At 35.2% G+C, this 27,511-nt stretch overlaps 1 protein-coding gene across 1 annotated transcript in view; it reads right to left on the bottom strand.

Moving 5' to 3' along the window:
• The window catches only part of DNAJC13 (DnaJ heat shock protein family (Hsp40) member C13), a 121,165-nt gene that overhangs the window by 54,015 nt on the left and 39,639 nt on the right, over positions 1–27,511 (bottom strand). The window contains exons 10-29 of the mRNA XM_001115526.5: positions 27,281–27,447; positions 27,099–27,178; positions 26,850–27,019; positions 26,316–26,415; positions 23,338–23,445; positions 22,390–22,545; positions 21,108–21,164; positions 19,826–19,947; positions 17,546–17,621; positions 17,216–17,311; positions 15,988–16,131; positions 12,811–12,893; positions 10,664–10,817; positions 7,232–7,335; positions 6,984–7,143; positions 5,853–5,915; positions 4,627–4,728; positions 2,838–2,942; positions 1,583–1,785; positions 505–589 (exon numbers count right to left, since the gene is read on the bottom strand). Of these exons, the coding sequence (XP_001115526.2) occupies positions 505–589; positions 1,583–1,785; positions 2,838–2,942; positions 4,627–4,728; positions 5,853–5,915; positions 6,984–7,143; positions 7,232–7,335; positions 10,664–10,817; positions 12,811–12,893; positions 15,988–16,131; positions 17,216–17,311; positions 17,546–17,621; positions 19,826–19,947; positions 21,108–21,164; positions 22,390–22,545; positions 23,338–23,445; positions 26,316–26,415; positions 26,850–27,019; positions 27,099–27,178; positions 27,281–27,447 (2,335 nt within the window). The remainder of the gene's footprint in view (positions 1–504; positions 590–1,582; positions 1,786–2,837; positions 2,943–4,626; positions 4,729–5,852; positions 5,916–6,983; positions 7,144–7,231; positions 7,336–10,663; positions 10,818–12,810; positions 12,894–15,987; positions 16,132–17,215; positions 17,312–17,545; positions 17,622–19,825; positions 19,948–21,107; positions 21,165–22,389; positions 22,546–23,337; positions 23,446–26,315; positions 26,416–26,849; positions 27,020–27,098; positions 27,179–27,280; positions 27,448–27,511) is intronic.

The following is a 27,511-nucleotide window of genomic DNA, read 5'->3' as shown; positions in this document are numbered from 1 at the left end:
TGGGCAACAGAGAGAGACTGTCTCAAAAGAAAATTAAAAAAATAAAAAATTAAGTGAAATGAATGTAATTCAAAGTTCAGGCTTTTTCTTTTATTTTTGAGACAAGGTCTTGCTCTGTTGCCCAGGCTGGAGTGCAGTGGCATGATCACAGCTCAATGCAGCCTCAAACTCCTGGGATCAAATAATCGTCCCACCTCAGCCTCCCAAAGGGCAGGGACTATAGACGTGTGCCATCATGCCTAGCGGTTATTTACTTTTTTTTTTTGTAGAGATGGAGTCTTCCTACGTTGACCAAAGTAGTCTCGAACTCCTGGACTCAAGCAACCCTCCCGCCTCAGTCTCCCAAAGGACTGGGACTAGAGGTGTGAGACTCCACACCTGGCCTGTTTAGGCTTTTTGAAAATGGAATAGACTGCAACAAAACAAAGACTGGTACTGATAATAAAATTAAGAGAAAATGATTCTTAAAATTGCTCCTAGTTTGATTACATAAAAGTAACTCACCTGAATAATATGGGGAAGGCAAGTGCTATCTGACAGCAGTCTTTTCACTTTGGGTAGAGGCCGAATGATGGCATTGTCTTGATCCCTAGAAAACATTTTCTCACGTCAACATCTAATGTATTTATTAAAATTTGTATGTTCAGAGCATATGACATTCTACTAGGCATGAAGCAGATTACCTTACTTTTTTGTTAATGAAGACTAAGCTCTCATACAGCTGGGAACATGATTAGGTATTTTGGTTTAAATCTATTTGGCTGCTTAATATGACTTCATTTCCTTCCATAAGATTTCCTTGAAAAACAGTATCCTAGAAGAGCCAAAGACTCTTATTTATTATTTAATTGATTAAACTTGGTGTTGTCCAACACACTGTCAGTGGATATTTTCCCCCAAAGGGCATATCAAACTTTGTTACATAAATTTAAACCTTGATTTAACTATGTTTGGTATTTTCTAAGTATTGCTTTAATTTTAATACTACCTTATTTCTAAATACTAACTGTATAATTTTTGAGTCCAACTGGAACGATGAAAACTTCAAGTGTTTTAAAATATGTGACAGTTTCTCAGTAATTTCCATCACAAGATATCTTCAGTACAGTAATGAATCAAAATGATTTATATGTAAATATTTCATAAAGATTAAAAAGTTCCATGCAAGTGTTACATTTATGACTTAGAGAACAAATTCTCACCTTTACTGGTCAAGTGGGGCAAGATGTGGGCCTACACTTGCCTTCTATAGCAGGAATAGCTAGCCTGTCAGATCAATAGCTGGCATTCACCACTGTCTATGGACTGCAGTATGGTAATTCAAAACATTCACACCAATTCACAGAAATTATAATATTGTCTCAGTTTTGTAATATTATTTGAAATCTCCCAGAGAAAGCTGTTTTACTTTATTAATAAAATTTGCAAATTCTTTATATCCATTTCAAAAAATGCCAAAGGTCAAAGCAGCATTCCTCCAAGGCCACAAATAGGAATCTTTGTTTTAAACCACCAGACTGATTCTATGATGTTACTAAGGAAGCATATCAATTATCCATGAAAACATTCAATTACATTTTACCTGCTTGGAAAATATCCACACATTGTGATCAGCATGTTCAATATAAGGGTAGCAAGGTCAGTTTCATTCAGGACAGCCTGTCCACTGGCTAAGAGACACCACTTAAGCTGGGGTATGGACTGAAGTGGTCGCCATCCATCCATGCCTTGAGCCCAGCATCTGGTTTTTGCATTTAACATTCCTTTGGTCCACAATTCTTGCATCTTAATGGATGGAAGGCATTATTACAAACAGACAAAATAAAATGAAAAACCTCACTAATGTTTTCTACCTTATAGTAAATATATACTAAATTATGAAACAAACATGCAAGTACACTATTTTAGGAAAATCAAGTTTTGTTGACAGGCCTTTGGGAACCCAAATTTGGTTAATACAAAAACAAAAAAACAGAAAAAACAACCTACCACCACTTTGTCAACCTGCAGAGCATAAAGAATACTGGAAGGAGTAAAAATGATAGGTGGAGTGCTAAATAATTAAATTATATGAGAGCAGAAGGGTTGGTCCTCTATAAAACTATTTTTGCCCCAATTCAAAATGAGCCTAGGAGGCTAAAGATTGGAGGCAGGATCAAATATCAAGATAAAGAGGAAAATTGTCCTTAGTTCTTGGACTGAGTAATATTCAATGAATTTTAGACTGCATACTAAAACTTACTTGTTCATACCATATAGAAACATTATAGTTTGACATAAGTACTAAGAGAGCTTTTTTTTTTTCTTTTTAGGAGATAGGGTTTTGCTATTCATTGCCTAGGCTGGAGTGCAGTGGTGTGATCATGGCTTACTGCAGTCTCAACCTCCTGGGCTCACATGACCCTCCCACCTCAGCCTCTCAAGTAGCTGAGACTATAGGCATGCACCAACATGCCTAGCTAATTATTTTTTATTTTAATAGAGACAGTGTCTTGCTATGTTGCCCAGGCTGGTCTTGAACTCCCGGCTTCAAGTGATCCTCCCACAGTGCTGGAATTACAGGTGTGAGCCACTACACACAGCCAGAAATTATTAAAGTCACTAAAAACCTGAGTGCTACATCCATAATAACAACTTTTAAACAAGGCTTGAAGGCATAATTTTATATGTATGTTTGGTTCTCCATTTTTCATGTGGAAACTGAGTTGCAGGGCCCTTGGAGCTAATAACAGGAATTTAAATGACAGCTTTAAAATTTTCCACACCTCTATAAGTGCTAAGCAGGAGTGCATAAGAAATGCCGAGACCTTCACAAAAAGTTTCTCCAAGATACATACCTCATGAAATCCATATGGGCCACTCCTTTCTTTGTCTGCGTTGCCAAAATACCATTCCTTTTCACTCTCTCTTTTCATATCTGGAGCAGCTTCAATTACATTGCTCTAAGTTTAAAAAATATTTAAATTATTTTCCAAGGCAGAAATCTAAGAGACCAGATGTCATAAAACAAAGTTGCACAGCAGTACTTAGGAGGGGTTTATATCCCTTTAAAAGTTACATTTGAAGTAAATGTTTCCTAAGTTCACACTCAGCAATCTAAGCTAAATTCAGTGATATCTACCTTCCCTATTGGTCATCAATAAATACCAAGGACACAAACATTTTAGTAGCAAAGAATATTGCAAATAGTTACGTAAATAGCTATGTATCATTAATCTTAAGCAATAATGCTCAAAATATTAAAGTTCTTTCGGGGGAAAAACTTACTCCAACTAAGAGTTCCAATAAGTATCTGAGATCAAAGCATTAAAATGCTAACAGCAAAGTTAGTTTTCAGTGGTTTTATATAGTTAGTCTCAATTTATTATCTATTACCCTTACTACAAATAATTCTTACAATGTTCTCTATCAATGTTTTACAAGAATCTATGTTAAAATTTTTATGTAGTTGGGTTATTTTATCACAACATGGTTCTTACGTTCTTCGTCTTTCTTTTTTGAGACAGGGTCTTACTTTGTTACCCAGGCTGCAGTGCAATGGCACAAAAATGCCTCACTGCAGCCTTGACTTCCCAGGCTCATGCAATCCTCCTGCCTTAGCCCCTCAAGTAGCTGGAACTATAGGTGTGTGCCACCACATCTGGCTAATTTTTTGTTTTTGTCAAGACAGGTTTTGCCAAGTTGCTTAGGCTGGTCTTGAACTCCCGAGTTCAAGCGATCCTCCCACCTCAGCCTCCCAAAGTGCTGGGATTACCAGTGTGAGCCACCGTGCCCGGCCTGTTCTTTTTCTTACAATCACCTTCTTTGAGAATGAAATAACATGTTTTAAATACTGCCATAATTATCAGCTTTCAGTTAGGCTCATATAGAGAGGTACAGCAAAGCTGTTATGAGCATATAGACTTCTGGGTCTTAACTGTAGCTCTGCCTCTTATCAGGTGACCTTGGGCAAGATAGTTAGCCTCTGTGTTCCTTAGTTTCCTCATCTGTAAAATGTAGATAGTAACCACCTCAAAGGGCTGTTGGGGGATTCAAAAAGTTAATGTATTATATGTGTACCAGAACAGTACCTGTTGTAATGGTATATAACAGAATATGCCATATACTACTCGATTAGCACTTTCGGTCACAATTCACACACAATCTAACCTGACACATCTCCTTACATCAGGAAATTAAAATACCAAAAAAAAAAAAAAAAAAAAATCAAATGAGCTAAGGATAGATTCTTCTATAAGTTAAGTATCAGTCCTCTTGGGAGTTTCAATAAGGTGTCCAGACTCCTTTAAGGCAAAGCATATTCTTACTGCTTGCCAATGTTAAAAGTACTAGTTACATATCTAATGAATTCCATTTATATCCTGAAAGTCACATTGCCTCAAGATAAGCCATATTAGAGATACAGTTACTTTAACTGAAAAAATAAAACTCAACCGTTACTGTCCATTTTGGATTGTTCTTACAGTGGTTTCACATTTTCTGTGTGAAATCTCCGAGAACTAGTCCTCTGTAATTACTGGAGAAATATGTGATTGATCATATATTTTCAGATTTCTATGATTCTTTTGACTCCAAAATTATACTCAAAGAATGTTAAGTTTGTAAAACCTAAACAAGGATACGTACTTGCAGTGGTACTGTAGCTCGGCTTACATGGAGATGTGCAAGGGTAAGCAAGTCCACAAGGATTCTTATTCCATTTGAATCCATGAGATCCTTAACATTTTTCTGGAAGAAGAAAACATTTTTTTTGTAATCTAAACATTTCTCACAATCTAAAACCTTTCCCAACAGTACCTTTCCCAATAGGTACTACCACCTACAAGGTCCTCGAAGAGGAGAATGTTTGGAATCTTTGGAAATAATTGATACAACTGGTATTACTTGGTCTTTTCAGCATTTTGTGTTCAAGGAACCTGAATTCCAATTGATTAAAAGGGCAAAATTATATTACAAAGAGATCACTTAAGAATTTTTACTTAAATATGTTCTGAAGAAAAAACAACCCACAAAAATAAGAGTAAACAAATTGAAGACTGTCATGATAAACTCTGGTTTTACAATTATTCTGCCAAGGTCTTTTTAATAAACAGATTATTCTATATCAGAAATAAAGTCTGCTATATTAAAAATCCTTTAATGTTCCAGTTTGTTTTCTTAAACTTAAAATAACTGGTAACTTCTTAGAAGAGACTATAATTTCAATTAAAATCTTTGTACGTATAATTACACTTCAGTTTAAAACATTTGCATTACTTACTACAAGAATAAAACTACACAAATTGGTATTAGTATCAAAGTTTTAAGAAATGAAAATCTGCTTATGCTTCAACATAAACTGTGAATTAATTTTATATATTACAACTATGAATTCCTCTTGTTCGAAATAAGCATGAACCTATTAAAATGTCTTCAAAAAGAAAACAGTAAAATGACTAATCTTGTAACTTCCAATTACTTTTTATCTGCAAAATGTATACTGATAAAGACTTTCCATTTTATGTCAAGCATATATTTTACTTAAAATTTAACCCTAGAAAGTCCCTAAAGAAAAATAAGCTAATAATTTCTATTATTAAAGATCATTTTAATGTATTAAAAGTCATCCATTGTTCCTCATTCAGAATTTTATTATCATTCATTCATTCTGCACCTATAATATTAAGACAGACTATACAGGGAATACTGACAAAAACCTTTCCCTCCAGGAGGTTAGAGCACACAGAACTTTCTGCCTAAAAAGGAGAAGACAGAAAAGAACACTCCCTGGATAATCAACTCAAACTGTGAGTTTATCTTACATTACTTATATGACTTGGAAATAACAATGTATGTATGCGAAACTACTGTACCTTATTAAGGATCAACTTGTTAAGGAAGAGAATCAACCTATCTCGTTCAAGTTTATCTGTGCACTATTGAAATAAATGAGAATCTGGTCAGAACTGAATAGAAATAAAAATTAAGCTATTACTATTACTAGACAAAATCAACAGCCCATAAGTAATGCCATCTTTTAAACATTAAAGAGAAAAATCATAGAAATCTGTCAATTATTGCAATTCCTTAATGAATCCTGAAAATTACATTCTTTACAACTTTATATAACTTGTCTAATTTCCCTAGAAAGGCAGACATTGTAAAGTCATCAAACAGATTAATATATAGCTTTAAGGACATATGTAAAAATTGAAGTAAGTGAAAAAATTGGTCCAAATGATACTTTAAGTAAAAGGAATGTAAACACAAAAGAAAGTATAAAACATACACTGCAACAAACAGGTAGCAATCAAATAAGCTGCATGATTAATTAATTTGTCCCCTTCACCATGTTCAAGTGTTAAATCACAAATTCTTAAAAAAAAATTTTTTTTGAGACAAGGTCCTGCTCTGTCATCCAGGATGGAGTGTGATCACAGCTCACTGCAGCCTCAACCTCCCGGGTTCCAGTGATCCTCCCACTTCCCGGTGAACCACCAGATACATGCCACCATGTCCACTAATTTTTTTATTTGACAAACTGTATAAAATTCTTTGTAAAGTGCTAACTCAAGGTTTCTTTTTTGGAGGCTTAGCATTGTAGTTTTAAAAGGTTTTTGCTATCTTCACACTTCTAAATTTAGTATGCTAGCATCAATTAAGATTTTTCCAAAATGGAAAATCAAAGGTACATACAACTCTAGAAGTCACCATTTCTTTTATACACCTGTCCAACTCATCCATACTTAAAGACTGACAAGTAGGTCAACTAAAGTCATTTGAAAATACTAACTGAAACACATAAAGTGACATGGACAAATTCTAACCCACTATTCATTTTCCTATTCATCTAACTCAGATTTAAGTAAGTATAAATTACAGAAAAATGAATGCAGAAAGTTACAGTAATAATGTGATCAAACAGAATTTAAATTTAGTTTTAAAATTTAACACATACCCTAGTGACACTATCAAATAGTAATTTCCTTAAATGATATCCTTACCCTCTCTAACATTCCAATGATATATCTGGTATCTGTAAAAGGTCCTATTTCTTCGTGACATCTGCCATAAACAATAGCAAGGGCTTGTAAACATAAACACTTCATGTTTACTTTTGGGGTGAGCAAGAAGCGATGATAAAGCTCATTGAAAAATTCATACCTAGATTTAAAAAAAAAAAGTTCACAATAGAAATAACCATGAAACCAACAGTGAGTACAAATGCAACAGGATATACAGAGTAGCTCACGATCTCTTAATTGATCCACTTTCTTCATTCTCATCTTCCTCCAATAGTAATCTCAGGTAATAGTCTCCTATTTTAATTTCCTCTGCCAGGCACTCATATTTAACCTTCATAAACAAAAGCAAATTACACTATTTTAGTTTACAATAGATTTTGGCAATTTCTAATAATTGTTTCTTATAATTCTTTCTGTTCAGAACTTATTTCTTACAATACTTATTAATTCAATATTGTTAACATGACTATTTTAGCTAAATGCTGAGAATTACATACCAATTTTATAAATGTCAGACTTGCTGATAAAAACCATCACAGCACTATGTGGTGTCAATTAAAAAAGGAAGAATAAAATCTGCTTTATTTCCTACTGGGTTTGCCATAAAAAAGCAAGGAGTACGGCCGGGCGCGGTGGCTCAAGCCTGTAATCCCAGCACTTTGGGAGGCCGAGACGGGCGGATCACGAGGTCAGGAGATCGAGACCATCCTGGCTAACACGGTGAAACCCCGTCTCTACTAAAAAATACAAAAAACTAGCCGGGCGCGGTGGCGGGCGCCTGTAGTCCCAACTACTTGGGAGGCTGAGGCAGGAGAATGGTGTGAACCCGGGAGGCGGAGCTTGCAGTGAGCTGAGATCCGGCCACTGCACTCCAGCCTGGGCGGCAGAGCGAGACTCCGTCTCAAAAAAAAAAAAAAAAAAAAAAAAAAAGCAAGGAGTAGATGGTCCTGCATCACACATAATTTGCTCAACACACATACACTACTTCAGGTCTTCCCTCTATCCCGCAGCTCTACCCCCGGCGATGTGCCAAGACTTAAAACCAACACATCAACTACATTTTACATTTTCGTAAAGAATTCCTTCTATGTCGAATCACCCCATTCTACTAAATTGAGGTGATAAATGAGGGCAAAGTCAAACATCAGGAGTTGGGCCAGCACCACCATGCTTGCACTCAGGTTGTGTGTCTCAAGGAAAGATTTCAGGCAATTATAAAAAGGAATTCTCAGATCAAAATTCTTTTTCCAAAGTCTAAAATAATGGATTTCTAAAAATATAAATTATATAAAATCAAATATATATCTTCATTTCACCTTTTCTCGCTCTGTCTCCGAGGCTGGAGTGCAGTGGCGCGATCTCCACTCACTGCAAGCTCCGCCTCCCAGGTTCATGCCATTCTCCTGCCTCAGCCTCCCGTGTAGCTGGGACTACAGGTGCACGCTACCACACCTGGCTAATTGTTTTGTATTTTTAGTAGAGACGGGGTTTCACTGTGTTAGTCAGGATGGTCTTGATCTCCTGACCTCATGATCCGCCCGCCTCGGCCTCCCAAAGTGTTGGGATTACAGGCGTGAGCCACCGCGCCGGCCTCACTTTCTATAAAGTCTAAGCATTCAATTCATTCAATTTCTATTAAGCATATACTGTGTGCCATGCACTATTGTAAGCACTGGAGACCCAGCAGTTGAACAAAGGTTTCTGCCCTCACAGGTGAAGCCCATAAAAAAGTGAAATATATTTGATAGCTGGGTAACAGTAAGTACTACAGAGTGAAATAAAGCAGGAAATGGGGATAGGGAGAGAGAATGTAAATGTAAATGTGTGTGTATGTATAAAAGGGGCTGCATTTTTAAACAAGGTATCCAGGGAAGGCCCACTAAGATAACAACATTCAAAAGATCCAAATATGAGAAAACAAGTTATGAGGCTATCTGGGGAAAAGCTTATTCTAAGCAGAGGAAACACCAAATAAAAAGACCCTGAGGCAAGAATGTGAGTTTGGTGTTTTCTAAGAAGCCTGTTTGGCTGGAACAGAGTGTGAGAGAGGGAGAGGAGTAGGAGATGAGATAAAAGAAACAATGCTTAGCATGGGGGGTTACATAGATTTTGGCTTGTAAGTCATTTTAAGGACTCAGATTTTAACTGAGATGGGAAACCACAAGAGCATCAAGGGTTTGAGCATAGAAATAATGTGCTTGCTATTTAGCAAGGTAACTCTGCTATGTTGATAACAGATTCTAGGGAGGCAAGAGTAGAAGCAGTGATACTGTTGCAATCTACCATCAAGAAGATCTGAATAAATTTTCAAGGTGTACTGTATGGAATTTGCTAAAAAACCTGATATGGGGTTTAAGAGAAAAAATAATGTCAAGGGTTTTCACTAGAAAGTAAGGACTAGTCATTATCTAAGATCATAAAGAGTGTAAGAGACGTAGGCTCAGGGGAAGAACAAGAGCACAATTTTGGAGAAAAGTTATAGATACTTATTAGATACCCAATTATGAATCTAGGTATGAAGTATGAAGTCTAGGGCTGAAAGTCTAAGCAAGAGATAAAAATCTGGAAGCCATCAGCAAATAAAAAACATTTAAAGCCAGACTGGGCAACATGGTAAAACTTTGTCTCTATAAAAAATACAAAAACTAGCTAGGCATGGTGGTGCAAGCCTCTGGTCCCACCTAGTGGGGAGGCTAAGGTGGAAAGATTGCTTGAGCCAATGAGGCAGAGACTGCAGTGAGCCAAGATGGCACCACTGCAGTCTAGCCTAGGCAATAAAGCAAGATCCTGTCTCAAAAAAAAAAATAATAAAATAAAATAAAAACATTTAAAGCCATGAAACAATGATTTCATTGAGGCAACAAATAAAAATGAAAGAGGTCAAAGAACTGAAACTTTGGAGCCAGCCAACATTTAGTGGTCAGCGAGATGAAGCAAAATGAGTAAGGAAAACTTGGTAAGTAGACAGTGAAGAAGGAGAAAATCTAGAAGAATACAGACTCCCAAAACCAAGTAAAGACAAGTTTTTCATTTTGCTAAGAAAAGAATGAGCATATTCAAAGTATTACCCGTTTTGGAAATGCAACTGGGTTAAAGATCAAAGCCTGCAGGATCACTCACATGTTCAAATTTAAAGCTATTATAATAGTTTAAATTACATATGGTTATAATATACTTCAATTATATATACACCCACACATACAAAATTACCTACCACCATGACCTTTCTTGCTTTTCCTGCTCTTCACATCAATAGTTTAACAGAACAGCAAAATATGGTCACATTCAGAATCAATTAACACACAAAAAAATCAAACAAGTTACAAGGACCAACGCAAACAGGATATGTTTCAACGAAGAAAGAACTCAAAGGTCCCAGAAATGGGGGAGGAGAAAAAAAAAAGGAAAGAACAGATTCGGAATGCATAGAATCAAATTTATTAAAATTCTTACATGATTCCTCAGGTACAAAGCTAAGTTACTTAACAAAATTTTTTATTTTGTCTGACACAAAGATAAAAGTTTTCCAATATTTCCTACATAACATTAAAGGGGAAAGGTAAAGACAAGTTATGTAATTACAATTAAAAAAAAAATCAGTCCTCAAATAGTACATGCTTTATTTTTAAGATTAATATACTGGAAAAATCAAACTTTACCTCAAACTCATGGTGGTTCCAAGAGATCACATTAGCACTTCCAAGCTCTCTGTCAATATTAAATGCTCTCATTTCAGATTCAAGAGTATCTTTCAGTTCTTCTCGTGTTTTGAAATTCCAAATAAGGTTTGACCTGGCATGGTCTTGACCAAACCTAGACATACATATTATCAGGAAATAGCAGGATGAATTAAACATTTTAAAAAACCTATAAATATCCCTTACTCTACCTTATAGTACATTATAATAAGAAAAATAAAAAAAAGTGGAATAGACTTTAGCAAGTGTAAGTAAAGAAAATAAAATCTGTGTAAAGAATAGAGTAAAATATTAATGATAGAATCTTGGTGGTAGGTATACAGATATCCACTGCAAAATTCTTTTACCTTTTGTATGTTTGAAAGTTTTCATAGGCCAGGCGCGATGGCTCACGCCTGTAATCCCAGCACTTTGGGAGGCCGAGGCAGGCAGATCACGAGGTCAGGAGTTTGAGACCAGCCTGGCCAATATTATGAAACCCCGTCTCTACTAAAAATACAAAAATTAGCCGGGCATAGTGGCACGTGTCTGTAGTCTCAGCTACTTGGGAGGCTGAGACAGAAGAATCCTTGAACCAGGGAGGTGGAGGTCGCAGAGAGCTGAGATCGCACCACTGCACTCTAGCCTGGGTGACAGAGCAAGACTCCGTCTCAAAAAAAAAAAAAATTTCATAATAAAAAGTTGAGGAAAAAAGGGAACCTAAACTATACAACAAATCTGTGTGAATTTTTAAAAAAATCTGATATTTCAACTTCAATGTTTATTGCTAATACAAATTCCAGTTAGAAAACAATTCTATTGGCCAGGCGCGGTGGCTCCCACCTGTAACCCCAGCACTTTGGGAGGCCGAGGTGGGCAGATCATGAGGTTAGGAGTTCGAGATCAGCCTGGCCAACATGGTGAAACCTCGTCTCCAGTAAAAATACAAAAATTAGCTGGGTGTGGTAGCGCATGCCTGTAATCCCAGCTACTCGAAGGCTGAAGCTGGAGAATCGCTTGAACTCGGGAGGCAGAGGTTGCAGTGAGCAGAGATCACGCCATTGCACTCCAGCCTGGGCAACAGGGTGAGACCCCGTCTCAAAAAACAAAACAAAACAAAAAACAAACACACACACACACACAATTCTATTGTAGATACAGAACTTTAGGTTGGGGAGATAAGAATTGCTGGACTTTTGGGTAAAGCATGTGGAATCAGCAATAGTCTATATATGTTAGGACTTTACAGACTACCCAAGAAAGAATACTGCAAACTGCCAAGCTATGACTGAGCATTTTCCATGTATCTTCCTCATATGCTTGGAGTAACTATTGTAAAATATTTGGGAACAAGTCTAACTGGGGATGAACGGGCTTCACATATGCTTACTTTCAAGTCTGCAATCCGCCTAGAAAGTCTCATTTCAGAGTTCCAAGGAAGTTCTATGGGGCGCAACACAACTGAGAGAGAAATCCAAGGCATATACTTAAGGATATACTACATACATACTGTATACTTTAAAAGTAGTGTGGGGGAGTTTTCAAAGGACATATTTTTCTTTACTGGCCAAGGTATAATTGATATGTCAGTTTCTAGAGTGAGTACTTTAAGTTATCTAAAAGAAGCTTTGCAAACTCCCCAAAATGACTGTTTCCCTGTCCTATATGTGTGTGTGTGTGTGTCCGGGAAGGGGGTGCAGGGTGAGGGTGAGATTAGTGGATGGGAAGAGGTTACCACATTTGAAAGGAGGGAAGGCCCTTCTATCAGCTAATTTGGACACTCATTTCTCACAAGTCTTATGTTATTATCATCTGCCTCTTTTAAGACTCCATTTCCAACTAGGAATTATGCAATTATTTCTAAGCCCACAATAAAGTATTTTAAAGTAATCATCACTAAGCCTTAATAAAGTCATGTAATTTTAGTTCCTCAGACTATCACTCTATGAAAAGCTTTAATTTTAGGAGCATCTCTAGTCACCCCAATCTTAACAGTTATAGTTCCTGAACTTGATGGCATAAAAATACCTGTGGCATAAAGCAATAGTTTCAGGGAAGAAAAACGTGTCATGATGCTCTCATGGTAATACTAAATTTAATCTTTACTGGGAAAGAGACCTAAAGTTTACCTATAATAGAAGAGATCCCAATTTGCTTCTATTTTTATTCTTTGTCTTCTCTTTCGAAGAACTACTGGCTTCTGATTTATATTCTGGAATAGAAAAAAACTTCATAGTGCTCAATCTGGGGCTACCAAATAGGCTTAGTCAGAAGATCATCAATTTATAAGTAATGAGAAACATTTCTTTCATCAAATTTTGACAGAAACAAAAATTAACGGAATAAATAAAATCTATAAAACATGAATATAAATGTAGGATATTAAATTATATCACATATAATTTGACAACATATATTTCCATAGTGTTACTCAAGTATTTTCCATGTAGTCTAAAGCTGTTTCAACACCAAATTTTGTTAGTTTACAGTGATTAATAAAATTTATAATAGTCAAAAACAGTGACTTGTTTCAAACATTTACATGCAGTTAACACAAAAGTCTTGGGACAACAATAAACGCAAAAGATTACAGGTTGTTAAAGTGCTACCAAAGCCAAGAGGAGCAAGTACAAATTGAAATAGCTAATGGAGAAGAAATGTGTCTACATTCAAACACATGTGAAGTAAGACTTGAATTTATTAAACAAAGAATTATCAAAGATGACTCCACATGCCAGGCAGCTTAATGCATTTCACACATGTAGCAGGAACTTACACTCACCATATTGTTTTTGTCCTGAATTTAGTTGTAAAAAGGAAAAAAAATTAAAAATAAAAACAGAATGAGCCTAGATCTGCTAAATTATATCTATTACACATCAATATAAAATTATCTTCACTTTAAGACTAAAATAGGTGCACGTGCTTCTCTAAGCCTGTGACTCAAATTTTAGGCAGTCATAAACCCTCTGAGAATTCAAAGAGAGATATGGCCCCTGTTTCAGAGATAGGCACATACTTCAGGTTGCAACTGGAAGAGAAGATTTCAAGGAATTCTTAAAGTCTATATATGGACCAGAGGTTAAGAATCTCTGTTCCAAATGAAACCTATGTATATATCAGACATGAAAACTCTAATCCTCATTGTGATAGAAACAAAAAGTAGAAAGTGGTATAGATTAAAACATGGAAGTCTGTAATTTAATTAAAGTGCAAAAAACCCCCAGACTAGCTGATATAGAAAAAAAAGGTAAAATAAATTTTAAAAAATATTGTTTGAAATATAAACCCTGTAAGTTATATAAGAAAACGTTTCCTACAAATTTTAATTCTGTGCACTATCATGAAAGCTAATGCAAAGTGGTTTGAATAAAGTATATAAATAATTCAAAATTTGGTTTAATGACAAACCTTTTCTTAAACTTTCTAATTAAGAAGTACTTTCTTCAATCCCTCCTCCCCTCCAGGACAAAAGACTGGCAGTCCAAAGTAATAAAAATGTAAATACTATACAGAACAAGGGCAAAAAGCTCTCCCTAAACTAAGTGACTGAATTGGAGACTCAGGCTAACAGTTCTAACTAGCTAAACAAATCCCTAAACTGAAAATAACAAAGAAAAAGCAATCTTACACATTAGCCAAAGGTTACTACTAATAGCACAGAGCATCAGCTGCAAATGGAACTGACTTCATAAACACTGATTATGTAAGAAATGCAGATTATTTCAAGAATCGCCAGTTAATCTTGACAATGATTAGTTTTCAGACTCTAACTACAGCATAAGATCATTCCAAACTTTGATGTTAGTGTTTCTATCGACAAAAGTCACAAAGATTATTTGCTGTTCCCTAAAGAAATTAATGTTAAAAATAGGACCCACACAGAAAGGAGATAAGCCGTTGATGCTAACCAAAAGATCTTCTTGACCAGCATTTATCTGGCATCATTATTTGCTCAAAACTTTAGTAATACCCCATGGAAATGATACCAACAAACCAGTAAAACATTTTTTATATTAAAAATATTCTTTTCCCTCTAAATTGTTTTAAAATAGCAGATTATTGTCATAGTTTCAGCTAAGACAGCTTTGTGTTCATGCTTATGCTGGATAAATGTTACATATGAAGTCTGATGCCAAAAACTTATCTGCAGTATGATAACTATATTTAACAGCTTGAAACAACTGTTATTTTAGAAATCAATTTAACTACCTGAAGCCAGGAGCTTGCAATTTTTAATAACTGTGAAAATCATTCATATCTGTAGATTTTTCAACTGTTCAAATGCTATACCAGTATTATCCTGACCAGATATGTATATAGTGCCTTTACTATTATCTTGCTTGTATATCAAAGAAACCCTATAAGATAGAGAAGGGAGGTATTGTTATTCCGATTTATGAAAGAGGAAAGTAAGGTTCTAAAAACCCATAACTTGGATTCACAAGTAATGAAACTAGGCTCAGAGGTTAACCAATTCAAAGTTCAGTATTCTCTTTACTATACTACATAGCCACCTGAAAGCTCGTCTAATGATTCTTTATATTGAATATATCATATATAAATTAGCAGTAATCTATTATTCTGGAGCTCTAAAGAATTGAACATTGATCCCAATTTCAGATAGATACACAAGACTATATTTGTTCTGCTATGCTTACGTATTCTGGCAATCCATAAGAAACCCACTTGTTTTAGATATTAAAGTTATTTTCCTTGAATAAGGCAATAGCTACCATAAATAAGGAGAAGGTTAAAGAGGAAGAATGTACGTGTGATCAACAAAAACAGAGATCAAGACTGCTTCTACAGGACATCTTAATTCATACTTAGCCACTGCAAAACCCATTATAGATAGAAGAATGCATTACTGAGTCAGGTTCTGCAGAACATAATGCATGCTGAAGAATGAGACTAAAACTGTTTTAGATCTAACTTTCATGTGAGAAAAAATTACTACAAAATTTAAGTATACACAATACATTTAATTTAAAATGTGAATCTTATCTCCAAAACACTTGTCTGGCTAGTTCTGAATAAAAAGGCTAACAGGAAGAGCCTTATTTTCATAGGTATAAAACAAAGTGCAGAGAAGAAGGGAAATAAAAACCTAATCATCAACTCATAAAACTATGAATTAAGGAAAATGTACATAACAGTATGAATTAGAAATTAGGTACCATTCATTTTTAAGCTTCAGGCATTCAGCAAGAAATATATCAATACCATCTCTGTGAACAGCCGGAACTGAAGTAGACCAGGACACACAGAAGTGCTAGGAATTTGGAAGCAAATTATACTTTTACCTCTTTTTGAGCAATGCCCATCCTATCCCTCCAGTGCATCAACACAAGATCCACTTTTTCTTTGGCAAATTTTTCAACTTCTTTAGCAGCTTTTCCAGCTAGCCTTTGCCACTCTGGAACTTTACTAAATTTTCCATACTGATCCTGTAAAATAATGTTGAAATCCATTACATGCCTGTTTGCAAATTTATTTTAAAACTCTACGTAAAGCTGTGTCATTCTATCTATCTTATAAGGTAAATGCTGGATGTTATGGTTCAGCGAAGAAACAAACTGAAAACTTCTACAAATTATACTTTTTATCCAAAAAACTTTAACTTTTCTACTTAGGTTTCAAGATGATTCTTTTATGAGGGGTGGCAAGATGCAAGTGGGAGCTGGGTGCAGACAGAGAAGGATGACAGAAAAAGAATACATATAAGAAATTATTATAGTAGTATATCATAAAGATGTTTAATTTTTCCACGGATGGCCCAACCCTTATAAGTAACACAAATCTTGTAGGGAAAAAACCCTACCTATAACTTTTTTCATGGTTGGCCCCTTTTACCGACAACATTTATCAATCTCATATGTGCAAAGTACATTTACACACTTATTGGTACTCCAGAACGTACCAATAGGTTGAATTAGAGAAACAAAACATAGAATAAAATGACCACTATTCATAACATTAATTTGTGGTGATAGTTGCATAACTTTGGAAATATACCACAAATTATTTAATTGTATACTTTAAAAAGATGAATATTACAGGCCGGGCGTGGTGGCTCAAGCCTGTAATCCCAGCACTCTGGGAGGCCGAGACAGGTGGATCACGAGGTCAGGAGATCGAGACCATCCTGGCTAACACGGTGAAACCCCGTCTCTACTAAAAAATACAAAAAAACTAGCCGGGTGAGGTGGCGGGCGCTTGTAGTCCCAGCTACTCGGGAGGCTGAGGCAGGAGAATGGCGTGAACCCGGGAGGCGGAGCTTGCAGTGAGATGAGATCCGGCCACTGCACTCCAGCCTGGGCGACAGAGCGAGACTCCGTCTCAAAAAAAAAAAAAAAGATGGATATTACAGGTTGTAAATTTTACCTCAAGAAAGATATCAATAGTTAAGTATTACTATTCAATGTAATGAATTCTTTGTTTCTAAAATTTTTAGGGTGTTTCAAAAAAAACATATATATATAACAGTACCCTTACTCCTAAAAAAGACACACTTGGGACAATCATACTTACCATTGCTATTTTCACATTGTCTCTAACATGCATCCGATCAGCATCCTTCTCAGGTACGAGATCTGAGCTGTCCAAGTATGCCAGCAAGCCTGGCGGCTAAAAACAAAGCACAAAATCCACTTTCAAAACAATGTGAAAAAGAAAATTTATCCTTAACAACCCAAATCAATTAATGCTATGGCTTAGCTATTGAGGGTAAAACTTTAGGGTAACTCCTATGATAAATACCTTTTCAATCAAAAACAAACCATCCCCTTTTAACAATACAGATAACTTGTTCGATTAAATTTTATTAGACAGTATATAAACCTAATTTCTCAACTGACTTACCAAAATGCGTTTCAACAAGTTTGTTGCAGTTGCATTATCAGCTGTCCAGAGTCCCACTAAATGTCTACTTAGCTGTCTGAAAAAAGCAGACGTTGAGAAAGGTTTGCTGCTTTATCTCAGCTAGAACAGAAAGGAATTTTTAAGAACAAAATATCACATAATTATAAAAAATATGGCTACAGTAAAAAAAAAATCATTCCGATGTTAAAAATAGTTACTAAAAAATCTAATGTGGCGAGTTATAATTCAAATGTTACTAATATTTTGGAATTTTCTAAAAAATAAAATGTTTTCCTAATAAATACGCTCATTTTCAATAAACCTGAACATGAAAAAAGTAGTTTTTATCCCATTTAAAGGAAGAAAAAAACAATAAAAACAATTAGAGTTGATGACACAAATAATTTGCATAACAAGTCCTACTAATACAGTGACAATGGCATCCTGGCATTTTTTGGAATTCTGAACAAGCAAGAAGTCAACAACTATGTTCTAATATAACTGTTTTGGCAAGGTCAGAGAGAAAATTATTTTCACTTCTAGAGTCTGGGCAAAGACCTAAACCACTTATAGCAAATTATTCAACTCATCTCACTTAAAAGCTCTAAGAGTATATTTTAATTCAAAGTAAAAATCTGAGATCCAAGTTCAATCTATGGTTTAGTCATTTACTAATTTTAATCCCCATGTCAACATCTGTCTCCTTAAACTGAAAGCTCCTCATAAGTGGAAACCCTATTTTACTCACCAGTGACCCTTCTGTGCTTTGGTGGGGATTCAATTACCATAGCTATAAGAATGGTCATGAAACCTATGAGGGAAATAACCAAATAACCACCTACAAACATATGTTTTATATATGTTATATTACTGAAGAACAAAATTTAACTGCAAAACCCAAAATATACTTTGTCACCAGAAAGTGAACGCTACTAAAACTGTTTATTCCTGTGCCAGTTTGAAAGCTAACATACTAAAGTAATTAAACTTGTAATTTCCTTCACTGGTATTTGGTAAGTTATGTCAGTGACTCCTAAAAAGGCTTTAGTTAGGGACAAAAGAGATAATACTTTATAACAGCAATTTGTAAAAGATAAAGCAACGCAAATAGAGTGATATTTCTATTATACATTGACAGATCTTTAACAGTCTAATTCAAATATTACTAACCTTTTGGAATTTTCTCCAAATTAAAATGCTTCCCTAATACACTTATTGATCACAGTAGGGGAATTTAACTGATTAACTATACTAAAGAGGAACACAACAAGCAAGCATTTAACATGGGGGGCGGGTTAAAGGAATAGGCTATCAACAGTCTCTACTTTTAATGAAAGATGGTGTCTAGCACTGCTAATAAGACAATACTAGGAAAACATCCTTCTTATCTTTATCCTCTAAGACTACTTTTGTTGTTAACACAAGTGAGGGAGGTAGTTTCTTCTAATAGTATAAATAGTAAAAAAAAAAAAAAATCACTGGCAAGGCAGCATACCATGACGTATAATAACTACACATAGGTGACAAAGAAAATGTACAGTATTGTAACAAACTAAACATTTAACTCAGCAACTTATGCTATTATTTAAAAGGTCAAAAAATATAATTAAAAATATTTATGATACTCATTGTTTTTACTAAAATGAATCATAGTATGGTATGCTTAAGACAGCCAAAAGGGTCACATGTTAGAAATCACAAAGAGGGTTAAAAGGGCTGGAATTCATGTAGTGTGGAATAAATGAATACATTTATGTGTTTATATTTGAATGACTATTAGGAAAAAGGGAATCATTTAATTAAAAGAGATTTAGGTTAAGTCTAGCTTAGGCTAGATATGTAAGGTTTTCTGTGGTTTGTTTTTAAAGTAGAGTATTTGACCAAAGATATTTAAAAAGCAACTATGTGAGGTTTTCACATGGCGTCATGTGCATGCAAGATGGTCACAGGAATGTAAGGAGAAAAGGCCTGAGCATGTGGTTCTAGTTCCATAAGCTTGTAAGTACTCTTTTCCATACTAGTCCCATGGCTGTGGTGTCAGAGCCTGATAATAGGTTACTGGGGGGAAAAAAGTAAACAGTGTTTCCCCCCAAGTTATCCACAGGCAGGGACCGTGATTGTTTGGGTAAAATCCTTCTGTAAGGAAAGGAAAAGAACTAGGTGGATCAAAAGAAAATGTAATATTTGTGTAATACAAACACATTTAGTTTTATGTAATATCTGAATCAATTATCTATAGACAGGAAGTTAATTTATAGCAAATTGAATTAAATCACCTACCTATTTGTAAGCATCCTTTGATCTGAGCTTATTGTAAACATCGCTGTATGCAAGTGTCGAGGTAAGGCACCTTCACTTAGGGCAAGCTCCTGCATTTTTGTAGCAATTTCTTTATCACCTTCCTTTGGAAAAAGGGTAAGATGATCCCTAAGGCGGCAATCCAGGACAAACTATCCAAACTTTAAAAAACTTATTTTACATCTTTAAATGAAAAAACCATTCAGTATGTAATAAAAGTTTAAAATGCATCTTCTACTCACCCAAAAATAACATAGATGAGTAGTAGCACAGGTAATTTTTAAACCTTTGGAATAAGGTAGACATGTTTCCAGACAACTTTACCTCATAAACTATGCTTTGCTAAACTTAATATTAAAACTAGGTTCATTCCTTGCGTGTGTAGCTGCCAACAAAAAGGAGAGGCTTGGCTATCGCAAGTTCTGTTAAATTTGGGTACTTTGGAAGCTAACACTGAGCAAAGAACCCATTAGCTAAAGGGAGAAAATTAGCCTTTGGTTGTATATACACACTAAAAATGCAAATAAACTTTGATGTTCCATCCAGTTCAATGCCTATATATAATTACAGCTACTTAAGGGCATACTAATTCTGTGATTGTGTGCTATACTTATGCACAGTAGATTAATTTTTTGGTAAAAGTAGAATTCTTAAATTGTATTCAAATTGCTTCTATGACAACAAAAGATTATAAGAATCCAAAAGCCATTTAGACTGATATCATTGTAAACATCAAAGTATGCAACATTCATAGCCACCTTATCTTTTAAAAAATATAGAAACAAAGCAACTATCTTAAAGAAGCAGTATCTTCGACAAGATCATGTCCCAATCTCTAGAGCTCAATTACAAATATGCTTTAGCAAGAACTTTTTTGTTGCCTTATTTGATATCATTTTGCTATGAACTAACTCCATCAATAGAGTTCTATTCAATCTCAAGATTTCAACACTGTCAACATTATCCTTCCAAAAAAGAGCAACAGATAGAATAATAACTTTTAATTACTTTAAATAAAATGAACAAATAATGCAGTAACAGATTTATCTGATCTACAACTTCACTTACTATGAAATTAAAACTTTTATTACTGAGGATTGTTTCTGTAACAAGCTTAAAACTAATTTCTAAAGATTTAAAATTACTTTTCTTATTCAGAGAAATGTTTATTTCCCAAAAAGACTGAAAGGCAATATTGTCAACTTCAATTAAAACAGCCTATCAACATTCAAGTAAGGTTAAAATTTCAAAACTGTTCTCTCACCTCTATTATTGCCTTCATAACCAACCCAGCTCCTTTTATTATTGCCATGGAAGGATGCTTTAAAGTGAGGGGAAAAAAAGTAACAAAAAATAAAGAAGAATTTTATTCCAACACATTTAGCTGTTACTCTTAAAGAAGGATATACATTTTTACACAAGGTATAAGCCATAAAATTAGTAAAGGATATATCTCAAAGTCAGTTTGGTTAAATATTTCAGGTATTTTCACAATATAGCCTCAGAGATACAGACAAACAAAAAATTTATGTTAGTAGGAAACAGCCAACATTTATTTGAATAATTATTTGAATGATACTAAAATAAAAAAAAACATAAATATCATATATACATACATGTACCTAGTAAGTACTATAGTACTGTATAAAATAACAAACGTTTTCCAGTGTTTATGAAGAGCCCTGCTAAAGCTCATTTTATTATTTGGGAATTTGTAAAGAAAAGGGAACTTTGGGCCTACCACAGAAAAATGAGTTTTTCACTACTAAAATGGAGGCCAGGTGCGGTGGGTCATGTTTGTAATCCCAGCACTTTGGGAGGCTAAGGCAGGAGAATTGCTTAAGTTCAGGGGTATGAGAACAGCCTGGGCAACAAAGGGAGACCCCGTCTCTACAAAACAAACAAATAAATAAATTAGCCGGGTGTGGTAGCATGTGCCTGTGGTCCCAGCTGCTCAGCAATTGAGGTGGGAAGATCACTTGAGTCTGGGAGGCTGAAGCTGCAGTGAGCTGTGACTGCATCACCATACTCCAGTCTGGGCAACGGAACAAGACCTTTGCCTCAAAAAATAAAAAAGCAAGATATAGAAAATGGGCAGAGTGTCAAAACAGCAGTCAACACCCATCAACAGCGCTCTACATGAAACACCAAGAAATCTGTATGCTCAAAATGTACCAATACGATAATGTACTAGGTACATTTGTCTATATTATAGATCAAGCTTGTCCAACCTGCAGCCTACATAGATATTTATATTTATTCAAAGCCAACCCAGGATGGCTTTGAATGTAGCCCAACACAAATTCTTAAGCTTTCTTAAAAGATTTTTGTGATTGTTTTTTCTTTTAGGTCATCAGGTACTGTTAGTGTTAGTGTATTTTATGTGTGGCCCAAGACAATTCTTCTTCTTCCAACATGGCCCAGGGAAGCCAAAAGACTGGACATCTCTGCTGTAGAAGTATGCAAATGTTATCTTAGAAACAGTGATCCTAAAAGTGGTTCCCTTAAATTCACTGCTATCTGATAAGAAAACTATAAGCTCTCACCTGAAAAAGTTTAAAAAGGGTTCTTCCATTGGATGCTACCATCTCTAAGAGCATATCAAACTGCTGCCCTTCAGTTGTCTCACTATATGGAGCACAGAGGGCAAAGGTAAGGAAGTCCAAGAGTGAACTAATAACTAGGGCACCAGTCCCATGATCCTGAAACAAAGCAACAGATTCTCTTAAAGACTTGAAGATGGGGAGCTTCAGTTACATTGTAACAATAATGTGTTCCTTTCTGTTATTCTATATGTCAGACATAAACATTGACTTTAATTTCTCAACATGAGGTTCAAAGTTGGATGACTCTTTAGTACTTGCTTTGCTCACACAGTGAATCCATTATCCATCATACCTCAAAAGGATCAATTAAAATTCAGTCAAATTTCAAGAGTATAACCAAGACTTCTCAAATGTGTATAACAAAGGTTAATGTTTATTTGCATAAAAGAAATCTTTGCCAATATTTAAAAAACTCTGGCAATCTGCTCATGTTCCTTCAAGATGCTATAGAATGCCCATCTCCAAAATTATCAGGAACTGATGAACAAAGATTTGCCTTAATATTTAAAAAACTCTGGCAATCTGCTCATGTTCCTTCAAGATGCTATAGAATGCCCATCTCCAAAATTATCAGGAACTGATGAACAAAGATTTGCCTTAATTTTCTTAGAGCAGTTTATTTAATAATGACATTTTTAAAGAAAGAAAAAACAAAAATTGGAGTATCACTGTGAAAATCTAAAGGCTTTGACATGTATCCTTCCCAGATTAATGGATACAGTCCTAAGACAAAATATTTTATTATCAGTGACCAAGCTGAACTGTGACCAATACTGACCAAAGCTGGGGGCTATAATAAAAAAACAAAATCATCCATGTCGCACTTCTAGATTATCTTTCAATAACGGCATGAGACCTACCATGAAGACAAATTTAATTATAACTTACCACATGGGAATTAAATTTCTCCAGTAAGTTTTCCAGAAACTTCTTTGATGAGAGAAGAGAAGCTTTGTTCAACTGTTCTTGTCTTAAGTCATAGTCATCATGCATGGGCTGTTGATGAAAAAAAAAAAAAAGTGGTAATTCATAAGCAGTCCCACGTGCTAGCATCACACAAAAGTCATTTATAAAGAGTATTCAAATTACACACTGAAAGAATTAAAAACCATTGCCTTTAAAGTGTAAGACAAAAAGGAAACTCATGATAAGCAGGCAGAAGTGATGATTTACCATGATTTTGATCAGACTTCACAGATAATTTGCCCAACAATTAACTCAACATATACACAAGGTACTCTCTCAAAGGTCACAGATCTTATTAAAAGGTAAACAACATTTGCCCAGCCAGAATTTTAAAACTAAAATTTGAAATAAATCTTAGCATTTAAAAGCATGTACTAAACAACAAATACTTGTCTCAAGGGTGATTTTCTTTTGACTATTGAAACATTCCAGCATGATGGTTAGGAGTACAGTTCCAATCCTAATTTTACTACTGACAATAACTGGGAGACATTAGGCAACGTAAGTTACTTTACATAACTCTGAGTTGCATTTTCCTCAGCTGTAAAGTAGGAGTGATAGTATTTATATAAGATTACTATAATGCTTAGATGAGATAATTCATGTAAGATACACAGCCAACACCTAATATGTAATGAGGGCTCAATGTTTCATAGCACCGTTTACTTTTTTTTTATTGTGGTAAACTACATATAACAAAAGTTACCATCTTAACCATTTTAAATTACACTGTTCAGTGGCATTAAGCATTCACATCTTTGGGCAACTATCACCACTACTCATCGCTAGAACTTTTTTCATTTTCCCAGACTGAAACTCTGTAATCATTAAACAACAATTCCCCATTCTGCCTTCCCTAGCCCCTGGCAACCACCATTCTACTTTCTGTCTGTGAATTTGACCTCATATAAATAAAATCATACAGTATTTATCCTTCTGTGACTGACTTCTTTCACTAGCATCATGTTCTCAAGATTCATCCATGTTGCAACACGTGTCAGAATTTCCTTCCTTGTTTCTGCTCATTTAGCAAATACTGTACGTTGTTATGGTTAATTGTATAAACTTTGGAGCCAGAAAGTGGGCTTGAAGCCTCCTCTACCACTTACTAGCTACATGACCTTGAACAAGTTACTTGGGCCTTAAGTCCTTCTCTGTAAAATATAATAGTAGTAACTTCTAAAGTTCATTGGAAGACTGAATAATATATGTGAAATTCATAGAATAGTACCTGAAACACAGAAAAAAATAATTATTGTTTATTAAACAGCTTGACAAGGCCCGTTAAAGATAAAAATAAAAATTAAACAAGAATATTATCCTCAGGAAGCTGACAGATTGAAAAAATATACCATGTTTAGAAATAGCAATAATCCAAAGAAGAAATTGCTAAGAAAGATAAGTGTTATATTCATGAGGGTAATTTCACTTCAGGGAGGGATAAACCACTACCACCTTCAGGAATAGGAAAGCTCCATTTATTTTTAAATTTTTTAATTGTTGTGGGTACATAGTAGGTGTGCATATTTGGTAAGCTTCATTTAAAAGCTGACTTGAGCTCTTAATGAATGATGAGCAGGGAAAGAATTCTGAGCAGAGGGAATATATGGCATATTAATATATATATAGGTCTCTTTCCTTGGCTCCTGACATACAGCACCTAAAACCCTTGCAGACAGGGGTACTAGCAGAATCTTTTGTTGCAACAGTCTTTTACCCTGGTTCCTGACACAGAGCTCCTAAGGCCTTTGCAATTTCCTGAATGATAGGGGAGCCTGACACAAAGCTCTTTACCCTTAGAATTTCCTGGGTGATAGGAACATCTTTTGTTATAATAAAGCAACTCTCCAAATCATTGTTATTTTAAGTTCTAGTTATCTCACTACTTGTTTGGAACAGTAAATATAATTAATTCACTTTTGGGGATGCAAGGTTTTATAGAAGTGTTTACTTACGTTTATGTGCCACTAAGCTTGCCTAAAACACTTTATATAAGGAAAAGTCCCAGGTACTACACACAAAACTGAGATAATGAGAAACTTCAAAACTATACTAAACAATTGTTTCTCCCTCTGTACAAGCTGCCACTGAGTTAGATCTTTACTGCGCAACAGCTTTCAGATGTACCTCTTCTTTAGCCCCTGTGACTACCCTAGCTCAGCAACTCATTTCTTACATGACAATTTGGTCAACCTGCCTCTAATTTTACTTCTATTCTCCACATACTACCAGTGTGGGTTTTTAAAAACTCAAACCTGATCACGTTACTGCTCTCTTGCTAAAAAATCCTTACAAAAGGATGCAAATCTAGCTCCTCCCTCCTGATACAGAAGGTTTTTTATTACTGTCTGCATACATCTCTAGCCGCAACTCCTAATTACCTAATTACCCCCCCACCCATACCTCATAACCCAACCATATTTAATTATTTGTTGCTTTCCAAACATGCCTTTGTACATGCTATTCCCCACCCAGGAAGGCCTTTCCAGAGCTAGAAAATTCCTGCCTGTCCTTCAAGATTCAGATCAAATGTAACATCTTCCAGAAAGAGTGGGTGAGAATCTTTCATTTCCCCTCATCACCAAACAAAAAGTGCTGCTTTTCAAGATCCTATGGCCCCTACTACCTTACCTTGTAAAGATATGCCTACTTTACCAAACTGTCAACAAAGTGAAGGAAGAAAAGAATTTCTGTCTTATAGATCTTTGAATTTCTGGCACACAGAACATTGCCTGGTATATAGAATATGCTAAACAAAGGTTTATTTGAATAACTATGAGAACAATTTAAAAAACATAGAAACAAGAACTGATTGGTACAATGAAAATCTGGGATTGTGGACATCAAAACCACCAGTCAACTTAAGAAAAACCAGTTTCCTTAAGAAAACTATGACTTACACACATAAGGGCACAAAGCATATCAACTGCTGCATGGACGACTCCATTGTTGCTCCTTTTGAGTGCTTTTACTACCTTCACCCCGAGACGCTCGCGAAACCTTTTGGAACAAAAACCAAGCATATAATAGCAATATCAAAACATTTTAATGTTATATTATTGAAATACGTCATATTAACTTTCCATTGTATTACTGGAACAACGACGTATTTTAAATTCCACCTCTGAAATTTATCAGTCTTCATGATAGTTTTTTCTTCGAGAGGAAAAATATTTTTTAGGGTTAACTAAAACTAAAAGGCATGTAATTTCCCATTCAAATTCAAGAGTCAGGAATATTACTGGTGAGTATGGGACCAATATTCCGCTTCTCCTCCCCTCACCTTCCTTTTTCATTTCTCATGAATAAAGTACCATATCACCCTATAAAAGGTATCTGGTTTAGTCAAGGAAAAGGAAGTGAATCGTTCTTTATTTGCCATTTTGAGTAGTTCAAACTCTCTAAGAGAAATTAAGTTTCAGAAGACAACTTACTTTGGAAGCTGAGTGAAAGCTAGGAAACCAGCTTTGGATGCCACAAGCCTCCTCACGGCCTGAAACTGACTCTCAAGTTCCGCATTTGAAGCAACGACATCCCCTTCTTGGGACAACAATGCTGTTATGGCATTATTGATCAGTTTTTCTTTGTTTTCTGAGAAGAGACCCTAGGTGAAGAAAGAGTATTTCAAAAAAGTTTCCATACCAAAAGTCAATAACAATGAACAATTATAAAACTTATCTTACATCTTGTGTTACTGCATGCAAGACTCCACTGTATGAAATATTAGCATTGAACCTGAATACAGCATCTGCAAAGTTGCCATCTGTAAAGAGATTAAGAGGTTCAAAAAGAAGATACGAATCCCTAATTCTTAAATTATTAAGTAGATGGGTGGAAATGTAATTACATTTAAATCAATACTTACTTGGAGGCGTAGCTAAGAACCTGAGGTGAAGGCTCTCTACTTCCTCATCAACAGGCATGCTGAGTAACCCCCATCGCTGACCTTTATGGGTTGGTGTCATTTTTACACAAACATCTCTATTACCAGAGGCTCTTACTCCATCCAGCAAACTTGCTAATAAGGAATCTCTAAGTAAGAATAAAAGTAAAAAAAGGTTTTAGCATTGATGATTAAGGGGAATTCTGATCTAGC

The sequence above is a fragment of the Macaca mulatta genome, chromosome 2 (assembly GCF_049350105.2).
Source record: "Macaca mulatta isolate MMU2019108-1 chromosome 2, T2T-MMU8v2.0, whole genome shotgun sequence".
Lineage (NCBI taxonomy): Eukaryota > Metazoa > Chordata > Mammalia > Primates > Cercopithecidae > Macaca > Macaca mulatta.
The sequence above is the reverse complement of the archived record's forward strand: the minus strand, read 5'-3'. Positions and strand labels throughout refer to the sequence as shown.